Source organism: Canis aureus, chromosome 2 (genome assembly GCF_053574225.1).
Source record: "Canis aureus isolate CA01 chromosome 2, VMU_Caureus_v.1.0, whole genome shotgun sequence".
Classification (NCBI taxonomy): domain Eukaryota; kingdom Metazoa; phylum Chordata; class Mammalia; order Carnivora; family Canidae; genus Canis; species Canis aureus.
The window spans coordinates 55350723-55364076 of NC_135612.1; the positions used below are offsets into that span (position 1 = coordinate 55350723).

General features: G+C 53.3%; 1 protein-coding gene across 5 annotated transcripts in view; it reads right to left on the minus strand.

Annotated features, from left to right (window-relative positions):
• Positions 1-1274: 1274 nt before the first annotated feature.
• AP3B2 (adaptor related protein complex 3 subunit beta 2) overlaps positions 1275-13354 on the minus strand; it is a 33516-nt gene continuing 21436 nt past the window's right edge. For all 5 annotated transcript variants that reach the window (XM_077873633.1, XM_077873627.1, XM_077873612.1 and 2 more), the window contains 12 exons: positions 9261-9447; positions 7928-8046; positions 7354-7462; positions 6949-7066; positions 6388-6571; positions 6182-6242; positions 5747-5853; positions 5335-5563; positions 4856-4940; positions 4547-4644; positions 1794-1932; positions 1275-1689 (listed from right to left, as the gene is read on the minus strand). In XM_077873633.1, coding sequence (XP_077729759.1) covers positions 1539-1689; positions 1794-1932; positions 4547-4644; positions 4856-4940; positions 5335-5563; positions 5747-5853; positions 6182-6242; positions 6388-6571; positions 6949-7066; positions 7354-7462; positions 7928-8046; positions 9261-9447 — 1587 coding nt within the window. In that variant the 3' untranslated portion in view covers positions 1275-1538. The remainder of the gene's footprint in view (positions 1690-1793; positions 1933-4546; positions 4645-4855; positions 4941-5334; positions 5564-5746; positions 5854-6181; positions 6243-6387; positions 6572-6948; positions 7067-7353; positions 7463-7927; positions 8047-9260; positions 9448-13354) is intronic.

Below are 13354 nucleotides of genomic sequence, written 5' to 3' on the forward strand. Positions count from 1 at the left end.
ACCAGTTTGCCCTTGACTGGCAGAGCAGTGACAAAAACAGTGATCCCAGGGAGACCATGGGGCTCCAGCTGCTCTCTGGTGCCACAGAGCCCAGCCGGTCTCCAAGGACAGCAGCAGGGGCATCCCCTGGCACTTCCTCTGTCCTCCTTCCCTGAGAGGAGGGCACACCTGCTGTACCTGTCTCTACCCTGCAGCGACTTGCTCAGGAAAGCCTCAGGGACAGGGCTGTGGGGGAGGGAGGTATGGCCAAGGGAGTGGAGTCTTGGTCACAGAGGACCAGAGGCTGAGGCATCACATCTCAAACCATCATTTGAGTGTGTTCCTTGTAACCCAGGCAATCAACATGTTCTGGGGAAAAAGTGTTTCAAAAGCAAAACCAAGTTTGGGTAACACTGCTCCAACCTCTTTGGGGGAAGGATAGGTCACAGTGCAAATTGACATAGTAAAGGCTTTGAGAAGGTATGTGGGAAATAAACTTGTTTCATTTAAATCCATTATTCCAAAAAATAAATAAATAAATAAATCCATTATTCCTAATCTTGTTGATCATAGACTTTTTTTTTTTAATAGAACACATGCTAATGTGATACTTTATACACCTTTTGGAACCACTGCTCAGCCTCTTTTGTCAGGGGAAAAGGCATCAAGGAGGGCCCTGACCCTCACTGCCACCTCCAGAAGGCATGTCCCAGGGACAGAGGCTATCTTCATTGTTCAAGTGTCCACAGAGCAATAGCCTCTGCCCCTGGAACTTTGTTGAAATGCAGAATCTCAAGCCCCACTGCAAACACTGACCGGAATTTGCATGTTGTTAAAATCCCCAGCTGATGGGACACGGGGCATCTGGGAAGCACTCTTCCACCTCTCCTGTTCTTTCCCAACTGCAATGGCTGGTTGGGTCATCTCCCCAGCCTGGTGGGGGCTCCGCTGCAGACATATTCTGAACCTCACACCTACATCTGGGGAGTTCCCCACATTATGAGTCTTCCCCAAAAGCCCATGGGGGAAACCAAGGGGCTGACGGTTACTGGAGAGGCCTCGCTTTTGCAGAGGCTCATAAAAATGACCAGGGAGTTCTTCCAGCTTGGTCTCCCTGTCTCTGCTTGGGTGTGTCTCTTCCACAGACAGACCTGGAGATTCAGGGACAGTCACCATAGAGTCCAAGCAGAGTCACCTGTGAGAATCAGCCACAGCCTTCCCTAGAAAGTCACAGGGACCACAGGTCACCCACTGCCTTATCAGAACCCAGAAGGAAGGAAAGCTGAACCAGCATATAGGGAGAAGACATTTTATTGGGATATTGCTACATAAATAGCTGCAGAAAGCCAGGAAGATGAGGGGAGCAGCTGCTGGCTCCCCCTGCATAGGTCACAGTGGAACCTATAGGGAGGGGCCCTGTGGGGGGAGCCTGGTAATGAGCAGAGGGCAACAGGCCCCCCTGGATACTATCTGCTATGAGAGAGAGAAGAGGGGGCTAACAGCCCAGGTACAATGAGGGAGCGACAAGTGGAGGTCAAAGAGGTCCTAGCCCTTGGGAATCACTGGGTCAGAGCCTGTACCACGTCCTTCACCAGCATGGTGCCAATCACCATCTTCTCGCTGTTGACAGTCAGCTGGGCGGCTCCAGTGGGCCGAGCATCCAGGGTCAGTAGGACCAGGCTCCCACTGGTCAGTGTCCTGCCTGCAAATCTGAGGTGAGGGTAGAGGAAGGGGCTCAGCCTCGGGGTGTGGGGCCTCCTACAGAGCCAGCCTCCCCACAGCCCACCTCTTCCCCTCTGCTGGTGGCCTTGTACCTGTACTCATCAGATGTCCCACAGGGTACACGACCCAGGTTGGCAACAGTTGTCACTTTCTGCACCACAATGTGGTCACTCCGACAAGTGTCTGGCAGCGTGAGCTTCTCTGTGATCTCGCTCATGCCTGTCAGCTTTCCTGGGGGCAGAGATTGTGATGAGGGCAGAGGCCATGCTGGGACCAGAGGCTGGCACCTGAGTCTGTCTACTGAGCATCCTCAACCAAGTTCCCATCAGTCTGGCCAGGTCTCATGCTAAAAGGGGTTCTGAATCTCTCGATCTTAAGGGGCTACTTTCCTGCTGGACCACACCCTCCTTTAGGAAGCCAGCCTCCCCACCCTATGCCACCCCAAGCTCTATCCATGTTGTTGACCAAAGACTGGTCTGGCTCTTCCCCACTGTCAGACATCTGGGCTATCTGTCCCTTGGAAGGAAGGGACCAGTGGACGTGGTGCCCAGTCAGCTCGAAGAGGTTTTCTCCAATCCAGCCCTCACACTCTGGTCCTTCCTGGCTGGCTCTCCCACCCACGCTCAAATCCCTCCCAGCTCCTGGAAGCTAAGCCCTCACAAACAGATTATGGGTGGCTGTTATACTCCTGGTCAAGGCACTGGTCCTCACTGGACAGGCCAGAGTCCAGCAGCCACTCAAGGCTCTCAGAGGTGGACCTCTCATTCCACCTGTGGGAAGAGCTCCAAGCCTGGCCAGGGCTCCTGAAACCCCTACAACCCCTCACTCTACAGGTCTGACCAACCTCCATTCACACATGCTAGGCCAGCCATGTGATGTCCTCCTTCTGCCCTCCTGCCACCCTTTCTTCAGCCTTTCTGTCCTCCTTCATTCTTCTCTTTCTGAGAACAGACCTCCCTCTCCTGCTGCCCTCATCCCCTTCCTTTCTGACTAGCGACATTTGTCTCTGTACCTTTACTTTTCCTGCGGCCAAGTCTCTGAGTCCCTACACAGTCCTCTCCAGAAGCAAGAGTTCCTCATGGCAGTGCCATGTCTCCCTCTCCATGCATGGTCAAGTCCTCCACAGAGGGCTCCATTGCCTCAAGCCCTGGTCTCCTCCCACCCACTGCAGTTGGCCTCTGTCTCCCATTTGCAATGACCTGCCCGCTGAAGTAAGCAGCAGCCTCCAATCTGCAGATCGCTCTGGTCTGTCACCATCTGACCCCAGGGCACGCTTCTGGTGTTCTCTCTGGGTTCTCTTTTTGCCTCTCACTCTGTTCCTTCTCTTACCCCTCCCCTCCTTCTCCTGAGGAATGCAGGTTTTCTGCAAGGATGCTCCCTGGCCTTCCCTTCCCACCGGTCTCTCCCCCAGGGCCCTCTGACTCATTCACAGCTTCAGCTCTCACCTCTGTACTCCTGACTCTAGCCTAGAGGTGTTTCCAGGGCACAGGCGCACATCTTCAGTTACTTGCTAAAGGCTGCCTCCTGAATCTCCCAAATGCACCTCACAATCAGCTCCTCTGAAACCAACCATGATCTCCCCTCCTCCCCTGACTAGCCCATTCCTCCTTCTCCCATATCAGGGCTTTGGCAGATTACAGGCTGCAGGCCAGATCTAGCCTGATCCAGTGGGCTGTATGGCCTGCAATGTTTTTTATATTTTTTAAAAGTCAGGGGAAAAGAAATCAAACAATATTTCATGACATATGAAAATGATGTGAAATTCAAATTTCAGTGTCCATAAATAGAATTGTATTGGAACATAGCCACACTTGTTCATTTACACATTATCTGTGGCTGCTTTGTGTTAACAACAGTAGAGTTGAGTAATTGTAGCAGGGACTATATGGCTGAAAACATTTGCTTTCTGGCCCATTACAGGAAAAGTTTGCCAACTCCTGGTCTAGGTGAAGGGTACAGTTCTTCCTGCCATCCTTGGATACTTCTCTCTATTCCTCATCAGGGCAGCAGCCCCTGGCTCCCCCTTCCCAGCACCACTACCCGCCCCAGCCCTGCAGTCCCTTTGCTGGGGCTCTCATCTCCATCCTCACCATCTCTCACCAAAGCTAATGCAATAGTCTTGCACACAGTGACAGAATTTAGGCCAAGGTCACACAGCAAATGAGCAGTGGGGTCAGAATTTTGAGCCACAAGTCACGAAACCCCATGCTTCCCCTGCCTACGCTGTCCTGCATCTTGTCCCTGGTGCGGGCTCTCCCCATCCAGTCCTAGCTATGAGTGCTGCCGGATTCTCCTGGGTGAAACAGATCTGAACCTGGCCCCTTCCTCAGATACCTTTCAGGGGGTCCTCCACTGCTAGGGAAATGAGGCCTACAGTCCTAATCTCCCTCACAGTCTTGGTGGACCTGATTACTTTGGCGACCCCTTCCAGCTCTGAAATTCTGAGATTGAAATCCTTTCGCATAGCAATCAAGGCTTTTTCAGAAACTAGACCAGACATCTCATTTTCAGCTTCGTTCTGACTACCCCTCTGTGCTGGACTCCTGAGCTCCAAACCAAACTCTTTTCCTTTCTTCCCTATAAACTTTCACTGGGACACACTCATGGTATCTCCCCAAGTTGGAATGCTGGCCTAGAATTTTCTGCCTGGCCAAGTCCCACTCCCTCTAAAGCCTCACTGAAGTGTCCCACCCTCTGTGAAGCTTCTGCTGGAGGCACAGGCTATGAGGCCTCCCTCTGTCTGAAGATGGCGAGGCTCCTCCAGCAGGACTGCATTGGGAGCTTACTGAGAGCCCCAGCGGTGCTGGTGCTGAGCCCCCTCCCTTCTACCCCAGGGAGCGCTCACCTTGTTCCTTCTTGAACTCATTCTCACTCATGAACACAGGAGCCATCAGCTCCCCAACGGGTGGCTGAATGGAGACATAGAACTGCCGGGTTTGGGTACTGGGAAGGGTGGAAGGAGACAGAAGGAGAGGAAATGAGGCCAGCATCTTTCCCCTCACTCCCCCACTTTGTCTGGAAGCAACAAGAAAGTGAGAGAAGATCTGATGGCTTGAGATGGCTTCTGGATCCAGCAGCTCATGATGTATCCCTGACATTCTGCTCCTTCCTCTCCCCAGCCCACCCTCCACCCCACCAGGAGTTGGATACACACCACAGCTGGAAGTTGGCCACCTGGGTTGAGTCACAGAAATTAATGCCCATTACAGCAGTGGCAGATTCTCCCGGCGCCAGGGACTCTGCAGCGGTATAAGGCAGGGAAAGGGGGAGAGAGGCAGACACCATCACCTGAGAGGTCTAGAACCCACCACTGCCAGAAACGATCACTCCTCTAGGCACTCCTGACTTTCTGGGCCTCTAGAGATGGTTCCTGGTTTTCTCCTTAAATCTAACTACCCTTTCCCCAACCCCACCCTCACCCCATTTAAATCAGTCCTGAAACCACAAAGGCCTTCTGCTCTGATATGGACTTGCTGGTTTCCCAATCTATCTTGTCTACCAGGGCATGATCACATCAGATGCCCTCTCTGTACCCCCACAGCCTGGCCCAAGGCAGAGAGGGCATTGGCAGCCACAGAAAGATGGACTCTACCCAGGTGCCTCCTTCTCTACCATGTCCAAGGCCCTTCGTACCGATTTCAGGAAATTCCTGGATGCTGATGCCAGGGGGCAGTTTGGGGGTGCCCACGTGCAGGCCCTTGATGGGGGTCTCAGAGCTGTTGGAGAAGTGGATGTGCACAGACACCATGTGGGGGTCCCCAGAGAAAGGCTGGCGGCTGAAGGTGTAGTCCACAGCCAGCCCCTCGCCAGCTACGCGATGCAGCAGCTCCTGCCTCCCAACACCAGACACCGGACTCAGCAGCTGGAGGGGAGGAAGAGCAAGGAGAGCGCCCATCCCTGCCTTGTCTTCATCTACAGTCATCGAGCAAAGGGGACTCAACACTATCCCCTACTTCACACCCCCACACACACAAAGCCACACTATAGGATGCACCACAGAGATGATGCAGACCCGCCCCAGCAGTCCTTCCACCATCCCACTCACCGAGGGCACCAGCGGGGAGTCTGTGAGCGTCAGGCCCTCCAGGTCAGTAGCCAGACTGGTGGACACAATCGTGGGGGGAGACACAGGCTGGACACTGGGAGGAGTGACTGTGGGAGTAGATGAGGGAGGGGATGATGAAGGACAGGCAATGTGGAATTGGCTTGGATTGAGCAGGGAGCCCAGAGTTCGGGGAGCACACGGTTCAGCACCACGGACAGCGAGGCACATGGCCGCCTGGGGGCTCCGGGCAGATTTTGGTCCTTGATCCCAACCCCACACCTGGGGAAGTCGCCCTGCTGCCTCTCAACCCAGAAGTGTGTTCCGTCTGCTTTTCCTACCCTGGAGCCCTGGGGAGCCTAACCCAGAGCTCCCATGGACCTTCTTAAGCCATCCTCCCAAGGTGTCCTCCCCGTGACTTCTATCACCCAAACTCACAGTCCTCTAGGTCAAGCAGGGAGATCTCCTTGGCCACGGGGGCACTTTTGCTGCTGGGAGGCTGAAAGAGAAGAATGGGATGCAGGTGCAGGAGGAGAGCATGTGGCCTGTTCTGGGTTGGGTAGGTGATACCATGGTCTATTCTAGATGGTGGGGAGATGACTGGGCCTGGCCCATGAGCCCCCCTCCCACCCCAAGGTTCTCACTGTTTTTTTCCTCCAAGAATCAGGTTCCACCTGCTCCTCCTCGGTGTCTGATGTCCTCTCAGACTCTGATGAGCTACTGCTGGAATCACTGCCCTCATCTGAGGATGAACCTTCTCCTTGTCCCTCGGCTACCTTCTTCCTCTTCTTCATCTTCCTCTTCCCACTTTCCTCTTCACTCTGTTCACTGGAGGAGAGAGGGCAGGTGGGGCTCAGACCCAGCCTGGAACCCCTTCTTGCCTCACAGAAGAGCAGGAGAAGCCCAGGAAAGTGGGAGGGAGGGTAGGGAGCCTAAGCCAGTGGAGCCCACACCCAGGCTCCTATGCTGGGGCCCCTGGCCCCAGACTGCTTCTCCAGGCTGCCCCCCATGAGGTGCAGACCCAGCACAGAGACCCTCTATAGCCAACCACAGCAGCGATCATGGGAGTAGACTGGGGTTTGCAGGAGGTCTGCATGAGGAAGCACAGGGGCTCTTAGGAGAGTGGCTAAGGCTGAGCGTTCCCCCCCTTCTTTTCCAGAGGAGATTCCTAAACCCCACCAGCATCTGGCTGGCTGGCCTCTTACCTCTCACTGCTCTTCCCTTTCTCCTCCTCCTGGTCTTCACTATCAGACTCACTGCTGGACTCCCCGGAGCCACTCTCACTGCTGCTCTTACTGTCTGAGGCACTCTCGGACTCGGGGTCTGTGAAGGAACTGTCTCAGGCCCCCTCCCTGTGTGCAGAGCAGGTGCCCTGGGACCCCACCTTGACTCAGCACTGAAGCTGCAACCCCCTGAGCTGCCTCTGGCCCCAGATGCCACCTGCACCAACCAGGACACAGGTGGACTAGTAGGGGACATGCAATCCCTCAGGTCTACCAACACACATACAGGTCCACACAATTAGGTGCACAACCCCGGAGACACATGAAACCATGTGAAACACACACACAGGCAGGAGCATAGAATCCCAGCTCTGCCAATCTCCTCACCACTGTCTGCCGACTCTGTGGGGCCTGACTCCCCCTCAGAGTCTGAGTAGAAGGGCTTCTCCTTCTCCTTCCTCTTCTCTCGATTTGAGCACTTGGTCCATTCAGGTACCTGGAGATGGGGGTGGGGCAAGAGGAGCATTAAATCATGGTTGGGGCAGAGGAAGGAAAGCACAAGGCTTTAACTTTGCACCTGCCTCTTCTTGAGCCCTACTTGGACCAGTCTCCAAGAGGGAAAGTGGGGATGAGTGGAGAGGCACTGTCCGTGGAGGGGAGGAGAGGCTACTGAAAGAGGGAGCACTGCTAACCAAGGAGGAAATGGGGTACAGCACACGAGGAGGGTGAGGGGGGAGCACAGGGTGGGAGAGAGAGCACTGCACACAGAGTAGAGGGCACATGGCACACAGGCAGGGGGACCTCAGTGTATTCGCCCAACAGGCCCACGTGGGTCTCGATAAGAGACAGATCTTCTTCCTGCATGTGGGGAGGGTGTCAGGAGGGCCAGGCAGCACTGCCAGGACTCTGCTATCTGCCCTCCCCCCACACACACACAATTCAATCCTTTACCCCTGCTGACCTCCACATTTCGCACAGATGGGTCTGGAGCTTCCTCTGGCCAGTCTGGGAGCTCCTGGTAGCCTGTGGCCTTGGCATTGAGCAGGTGGGACAGTGAACCCAGCTGGAAGTGATCCCGGTCTGGGGGCAGGGTTAGAGGTCAGGCCAGTAGTAGGTTTTAGGAAATCCCCTGAGAGAGTTATCTCCTGGGGTGGGGGGCACGACTCTGGTCAGGATCCCCCTCTAGGCAGATGAAAGCAGTGAGCGTGTTCCGTTAGGATTCTTCCACCCTGATCGCACCCTCGGGTTGTCTGGCATGACTAGAGCAAGGGCTGAGGGAGGGGGGCGGGGGGTGGTGGACTCCAGGCCTAGAAGATGCTGCTGGCTCCTCTGCTTGGTTCTATCTAAAAGGGAGGCAGACATATGAGCGTGGCTCCTTTTCCGGGGCAATGTGGGCTGCGTGCTTTTGCACAGCCAGGCTTGGGAAGGCGGCCTGGTTGGTATGAGGAAGAGGATGGGCAGGTTGGATCAAGGCCGGAAGACATGCCTGGTCAGACTCTGGACCCCGTGGGGAGGCACGTGCAGTCTGAACGGGAGTGGGAAAGAGTCGGGGCCTGAGGTCCAGCCTGTGGCATCAGAGGGCAAATCAGAGACTGATGAGTGGGGATGGTGTTGAGGAGAGAGGAATTCCTCCTTCCTGGGAGATTTTCAAATTTGCTCCATCCCTCAGAATCTCCCTATTCCTGAGGTCCAGGGAAGGGAAAATGCAGAACCGAAAGGCACCCAGGAGAACTGAGCCTTGTGACAGAGGCTCCCCTCCTATGTAAGATTCCAAGGTCCAGAGAGCCAGCTGAAGGACCCTCCCCTCCTGGCCTCTCCCCAGGCCCCTGTCATAGGAGATGCACCCAAGGACAGAGAGGCAACACTGACCACCCAGCATTTGGGCCGAGCTCCAGGGACAGCCCAGAGTGCTGGCAACTTCTTCCTCGGGAATTTTACAAACATACACCTCTCCTTTGAATGCTGTTTGATTTCCTGCCTTCCCAGGTCCCTGGTATTTAAATCTTGATAGGTAGTGCCAGCTCAGGGAGGGAGGTGGGCAGGGGAGCCAGATGGGGAAGGAGCCAGGAGCCCAAACCAGCTGGGAGGTATGGTTGTGGGTTACTGGGTGATTAAGTCCTGGGTGCTGCAGGACAGGCAAGAGGGGGTGGGCTAGGGGGAAGTGGGAGACTGGCATTTCTCCAGAGGTCCTGATGTCTGGCTAAGACTGGGACCTCAGGGGCACAGTCTGGATCTGGGGTTCTGGCCAATTCTTCCCCCTCCACCAGGAGGTCACCCTTGATTTCCGCTCACACCTTTGAAGGATGACTCCAAGACTGGGGCTGGTTTGGGTGCCAGGAAGAGCTTCTTGGCATGACGGCTGAGGGCCCCCCCTTGCTCTGAAGGGACGATCAGCTGTCGGGTAAAGCGCGCTCGGTCACGGATGTCATAGTTCTGGTCATACTTGGCCAGACTCAGCACGTACTGGGTCAGCAGCTTGGTCTGGGGGATGAGAGATGATCAGCAGCCATCAGAAAGGGTGGGACACAGAAGGCCCTGCAGCAGTCTGTAAGCCGACACCTCCAAGCAAGTGCTTTCCTCCCAGCTGACGGCCAGCTGCCCCCACCACGCCCTCTCCCACCTGCTGTTGTACCCCTCTGCCGTTCCCCTCACGTCCCTGGCTGATGCCCGACCCGAACTCTGACAACTGCCGTGGCCCAGCAAAAGAGGTTGCCCTTTTGGAATCTCCTTCCTCTTGGCCGTGGGCCCCATCATTCCTCAGTCTGGGGTCCCCACTGTACCCCGCCTACTCCAGGCCGGGTACTTTGGGGTGGCAGGATGAATGAAGGTCTGGAACATTCTACTGGAAATCCCACAATTCCCAGCCAGCATCACCCAGAGGAAAAGTAGACAACAGAAGGAGACCGGAGGACACACAGGGATCCCCTGGGCAAGGGCTGTCCTCATGCCCCATTAACCCATATGGTAGACTCTGAGCAGCCTGGGGTCTCCAGAGGCCATGGCCTCCCCTGGAAGGTTCTGAGATCACAGCAAACTGGAGCTGCCTATGAGTTTGCTGGAATCATGCAGGATCCACTGTCTGCAATGGAGGCAGCCACATCCCAGGACCCAAAATCTTGATCCTGGACTGCTCTGACTTGCATTCATAGCATGATAGGGGGCAGACGTCATTGATGGAGGCCTTCTAGGGCTGTGTGTTGTGTATGGTGCTTCACATGACCTCATGGAATGTCTGCAGCCCTTCTGAGAGGTAGGGACTGTTGTCCCCACTTACAGAGGAGAAGCAGAGTCAGAAGCGACATATTTCAGGTTAAAGAGCCAGTTGGTGCTGCTTCTAGGCCCAGGCCCACCAGAGCCAGCAATCTGCACTGCCTACTGCTGACATAAGGGGGCTATCCCCAGCTGGGTCTCCGTGTCTTGTGACCAAGACAGAACCACCAAGTACATAGATCTCCTGTCCCTACAGCCAGAGTGCCCAGGGCAGCAGGAACCAGTGGAGGTAGTCCTGAACCAACCCTGGTCTGCCTGAGGTTTATGGACATCCAGCCAAGTACATGGCTGACTTGGGTAACCCAGTGGGAGCATCACAAAGGATCAGAGCTGCTGCTGTGGCAAAGCTAGAGAGCTACAGTGACTCCCTTGTGCCTATGACACGGCCCACAGGGACTTCGGCTCAGTCCCTCCTAGCAGTAGCAGCGCCTGCTACACTTTTCCCATCACAGGTAAGTATTCTCAACTCCATCCCCCCTCAGATGCCTTGCAATGGACTCTGTCACAGACCTTCCCTTCCCTGGGCCAGACATCGTCTGACTGCTCATGGCTGGTGGATGCCCTCATCAACATGGTCCATCATCAAGATGCTGCTGATTCCCTTCTACAGACTTCCCAGCTGGCTGATCAGACTCCCCCCCACCCCTACCCCCTCAAGTCCTTGCCTAGTTCTGGAAAGAAGTGTTAAGGATTTGGATCTGTCTGTCCACAAACTTCACTGTATTATCAACAACCAATACAGGAAGGGGTTGGTTCACCCACCTCTATGCTGCAGGATTTGCTTATAACAACTCATTACCCTTCTCCATACCAAGGATCCATTCACCAGAAATCATAGCATCCAGCCTGCACCAGCAGGACCGTCACCTCATTCAGCCAGGATGTTCAGGATTTATGGGCAGCTCAAGAGGGCCTATGAGACATGCGACAGTGCACCAAGAACAGAACCAGGTACCCATGGACCAGTGGGCTCCAGCTTCTGGGGCAGACTTTTAAGTAAGGAACATGGACTCCTTTTCAAGAATGGATGTTAACATACCTGCCACCTTCCAACCACCTGTAAAATCACACTGGGACACCAGGTCCTCAGAAAAAAATACAACAAAATACATCCTGACCTTACATATAGAAATACGCTCTAGATGGACATGGCCCACAGATTCTAAGGTCCTCCCCCACAATTCCTGCCTCCTGGTGTTTGTGCCTTTATGCAATCCTCTCTCCATGAGTGTGGGCAAGACCTAAAACTCACTTCTAACCAATAGGATATGGCCAAAGTGATGGGGTGAAATCTAATCCCATGATTATGTTTCATTATATAAGATTTGCTCTGGAGACTTTTTACCTTGTAGCTTTGAAGAAATAAGCAGTGGTGTTGGGAGACCCCCTCGGCAAGGAACTGAGAGTGCTCTCTTGAACTGAAGTGGTCTCCAGCTAACAGCCAGTAAGCAGCCAGGGCCTCAGTCCTAGCATCCCAAAGAACTGCACCCAAGCACCAACCCTGCCAATCTGGAAGTGAACCCTTCCCTGTAGAGTCCCAGATGAGAACCCAGTCTTTGCCAGCATCTCAATGGTAGCCATGCATAAGACCCAATGAAACCCCATGCCTTGACTCTTAACCCACAGAAATTGTGAGAAAATAAGCATGTTGTTTTAAGCCACTAAGCTTACGGTAATTTATTACACAGCAAGAGAAAACTACTACAAAAAAAAAAAAAGAAAGAAAGAAAGAAAGAAAACTACTACAATGGATTTAAAAAACACAAAAATAGAAATCTAGATGAAATTACTGGTGACATTTTTAAATGACATATGACTGGGGAAATAACTTTCTAAATATGACGGCACTTGAAGGAAACAGAAATGAAAAAATTAATATATTGAATAAGACACCAATGGGCAACTTCTAGATGGCTATCTATAGGCACCAGAAATGTATTTTTTAAAGCTAAGGGGGGGCGCTTGTGTGGCTCAGTGGTTGAGCATCTGCCTTTGGCTCCGGTCGTGATCCCCGGATCCTGGGATTGAGTCCCACATCAGGCTCCTCATAGGGAGTTTGCTTCTCCCTCTACCTGTGTCTCTGTCTGTCTCTCATGAATAAATAAATAAAATTTTTAAAAAATCAATAAGAGCTAAGAAAATATAAGATTAATGGTGTTGTCTTTTCTAAGTAGTAGGCCTATGGCTAATTTAAATTTTTAATTATTATTTTCCTGGATTTTCCAAATATGTTATGATGATCATGCATAAGCTTCATGATATTAAAAAAAGTTACCTTTCTAATTTTTAATTCTGCAGAACTTTATCAAAATCTTCCATCCAACGTGGAGGCCAGATTTTAGCTCCCACCATGCTCCTAAAGGACCCTCCTCCCACATATCTCACCTGGCACACAAAAAGCAAATTCACTGTCAAAAGAAGTCCAGGCAGTTGCCCCTGGTGCCGTACCCTGGTGCTATAATGAGCACCTTTACTGCTGCCGCCGCCCCAGTTCCTCTGTTAATACATCTATTATCAGAGTTTTGGTGGCCTGTGGCCTGGAACCTGGTTATCTGCTGAGCCACAGCAGGCAGAGCTATGGCCATCCCTCTGGCCTCAGCCTGGGCCAGGATCTGGCGTGTGCTGGGGGTCAGTAAGTTGGGAATGGCTGGGATTGCTATGGCCCATTGCAGCCCCAGAATGTCACCCATGGTAGCAGGAGGAAGAAGCATCACTACTGTTTTACATGAACATCCATATGCACACGCAAACCTCCTCCCTTCTGGTGTGCTACGGATTCCCTATTCTCTACCATTCTGAGAACAGGCTGGGAAGAAAAAAATTGGGAAAAAAAATGGAGGGAGGAGAAAAGCTCTCTTTATTGAATCAAAGAACCATCCTATAGGGCCTGTGCCTGGGAGGGTGCACCTTTAGTACAGGGAACCTGGAGTTAATGTCCATTTGCCAGAACAGCTATACTGGCCACCCTGATAGGAGTAGGACCCCCGTGTCCTATCTAGGAGAGGGGTTCAGCTGAACACACCCGCACTCTCTGCTCCAACCCTGACTACAGTTCTTATTGCTTTGTGTTTTGTACCAATTCCCCCACTTTGCTGTGAGCCTTTGGAGGTCAGTAAAC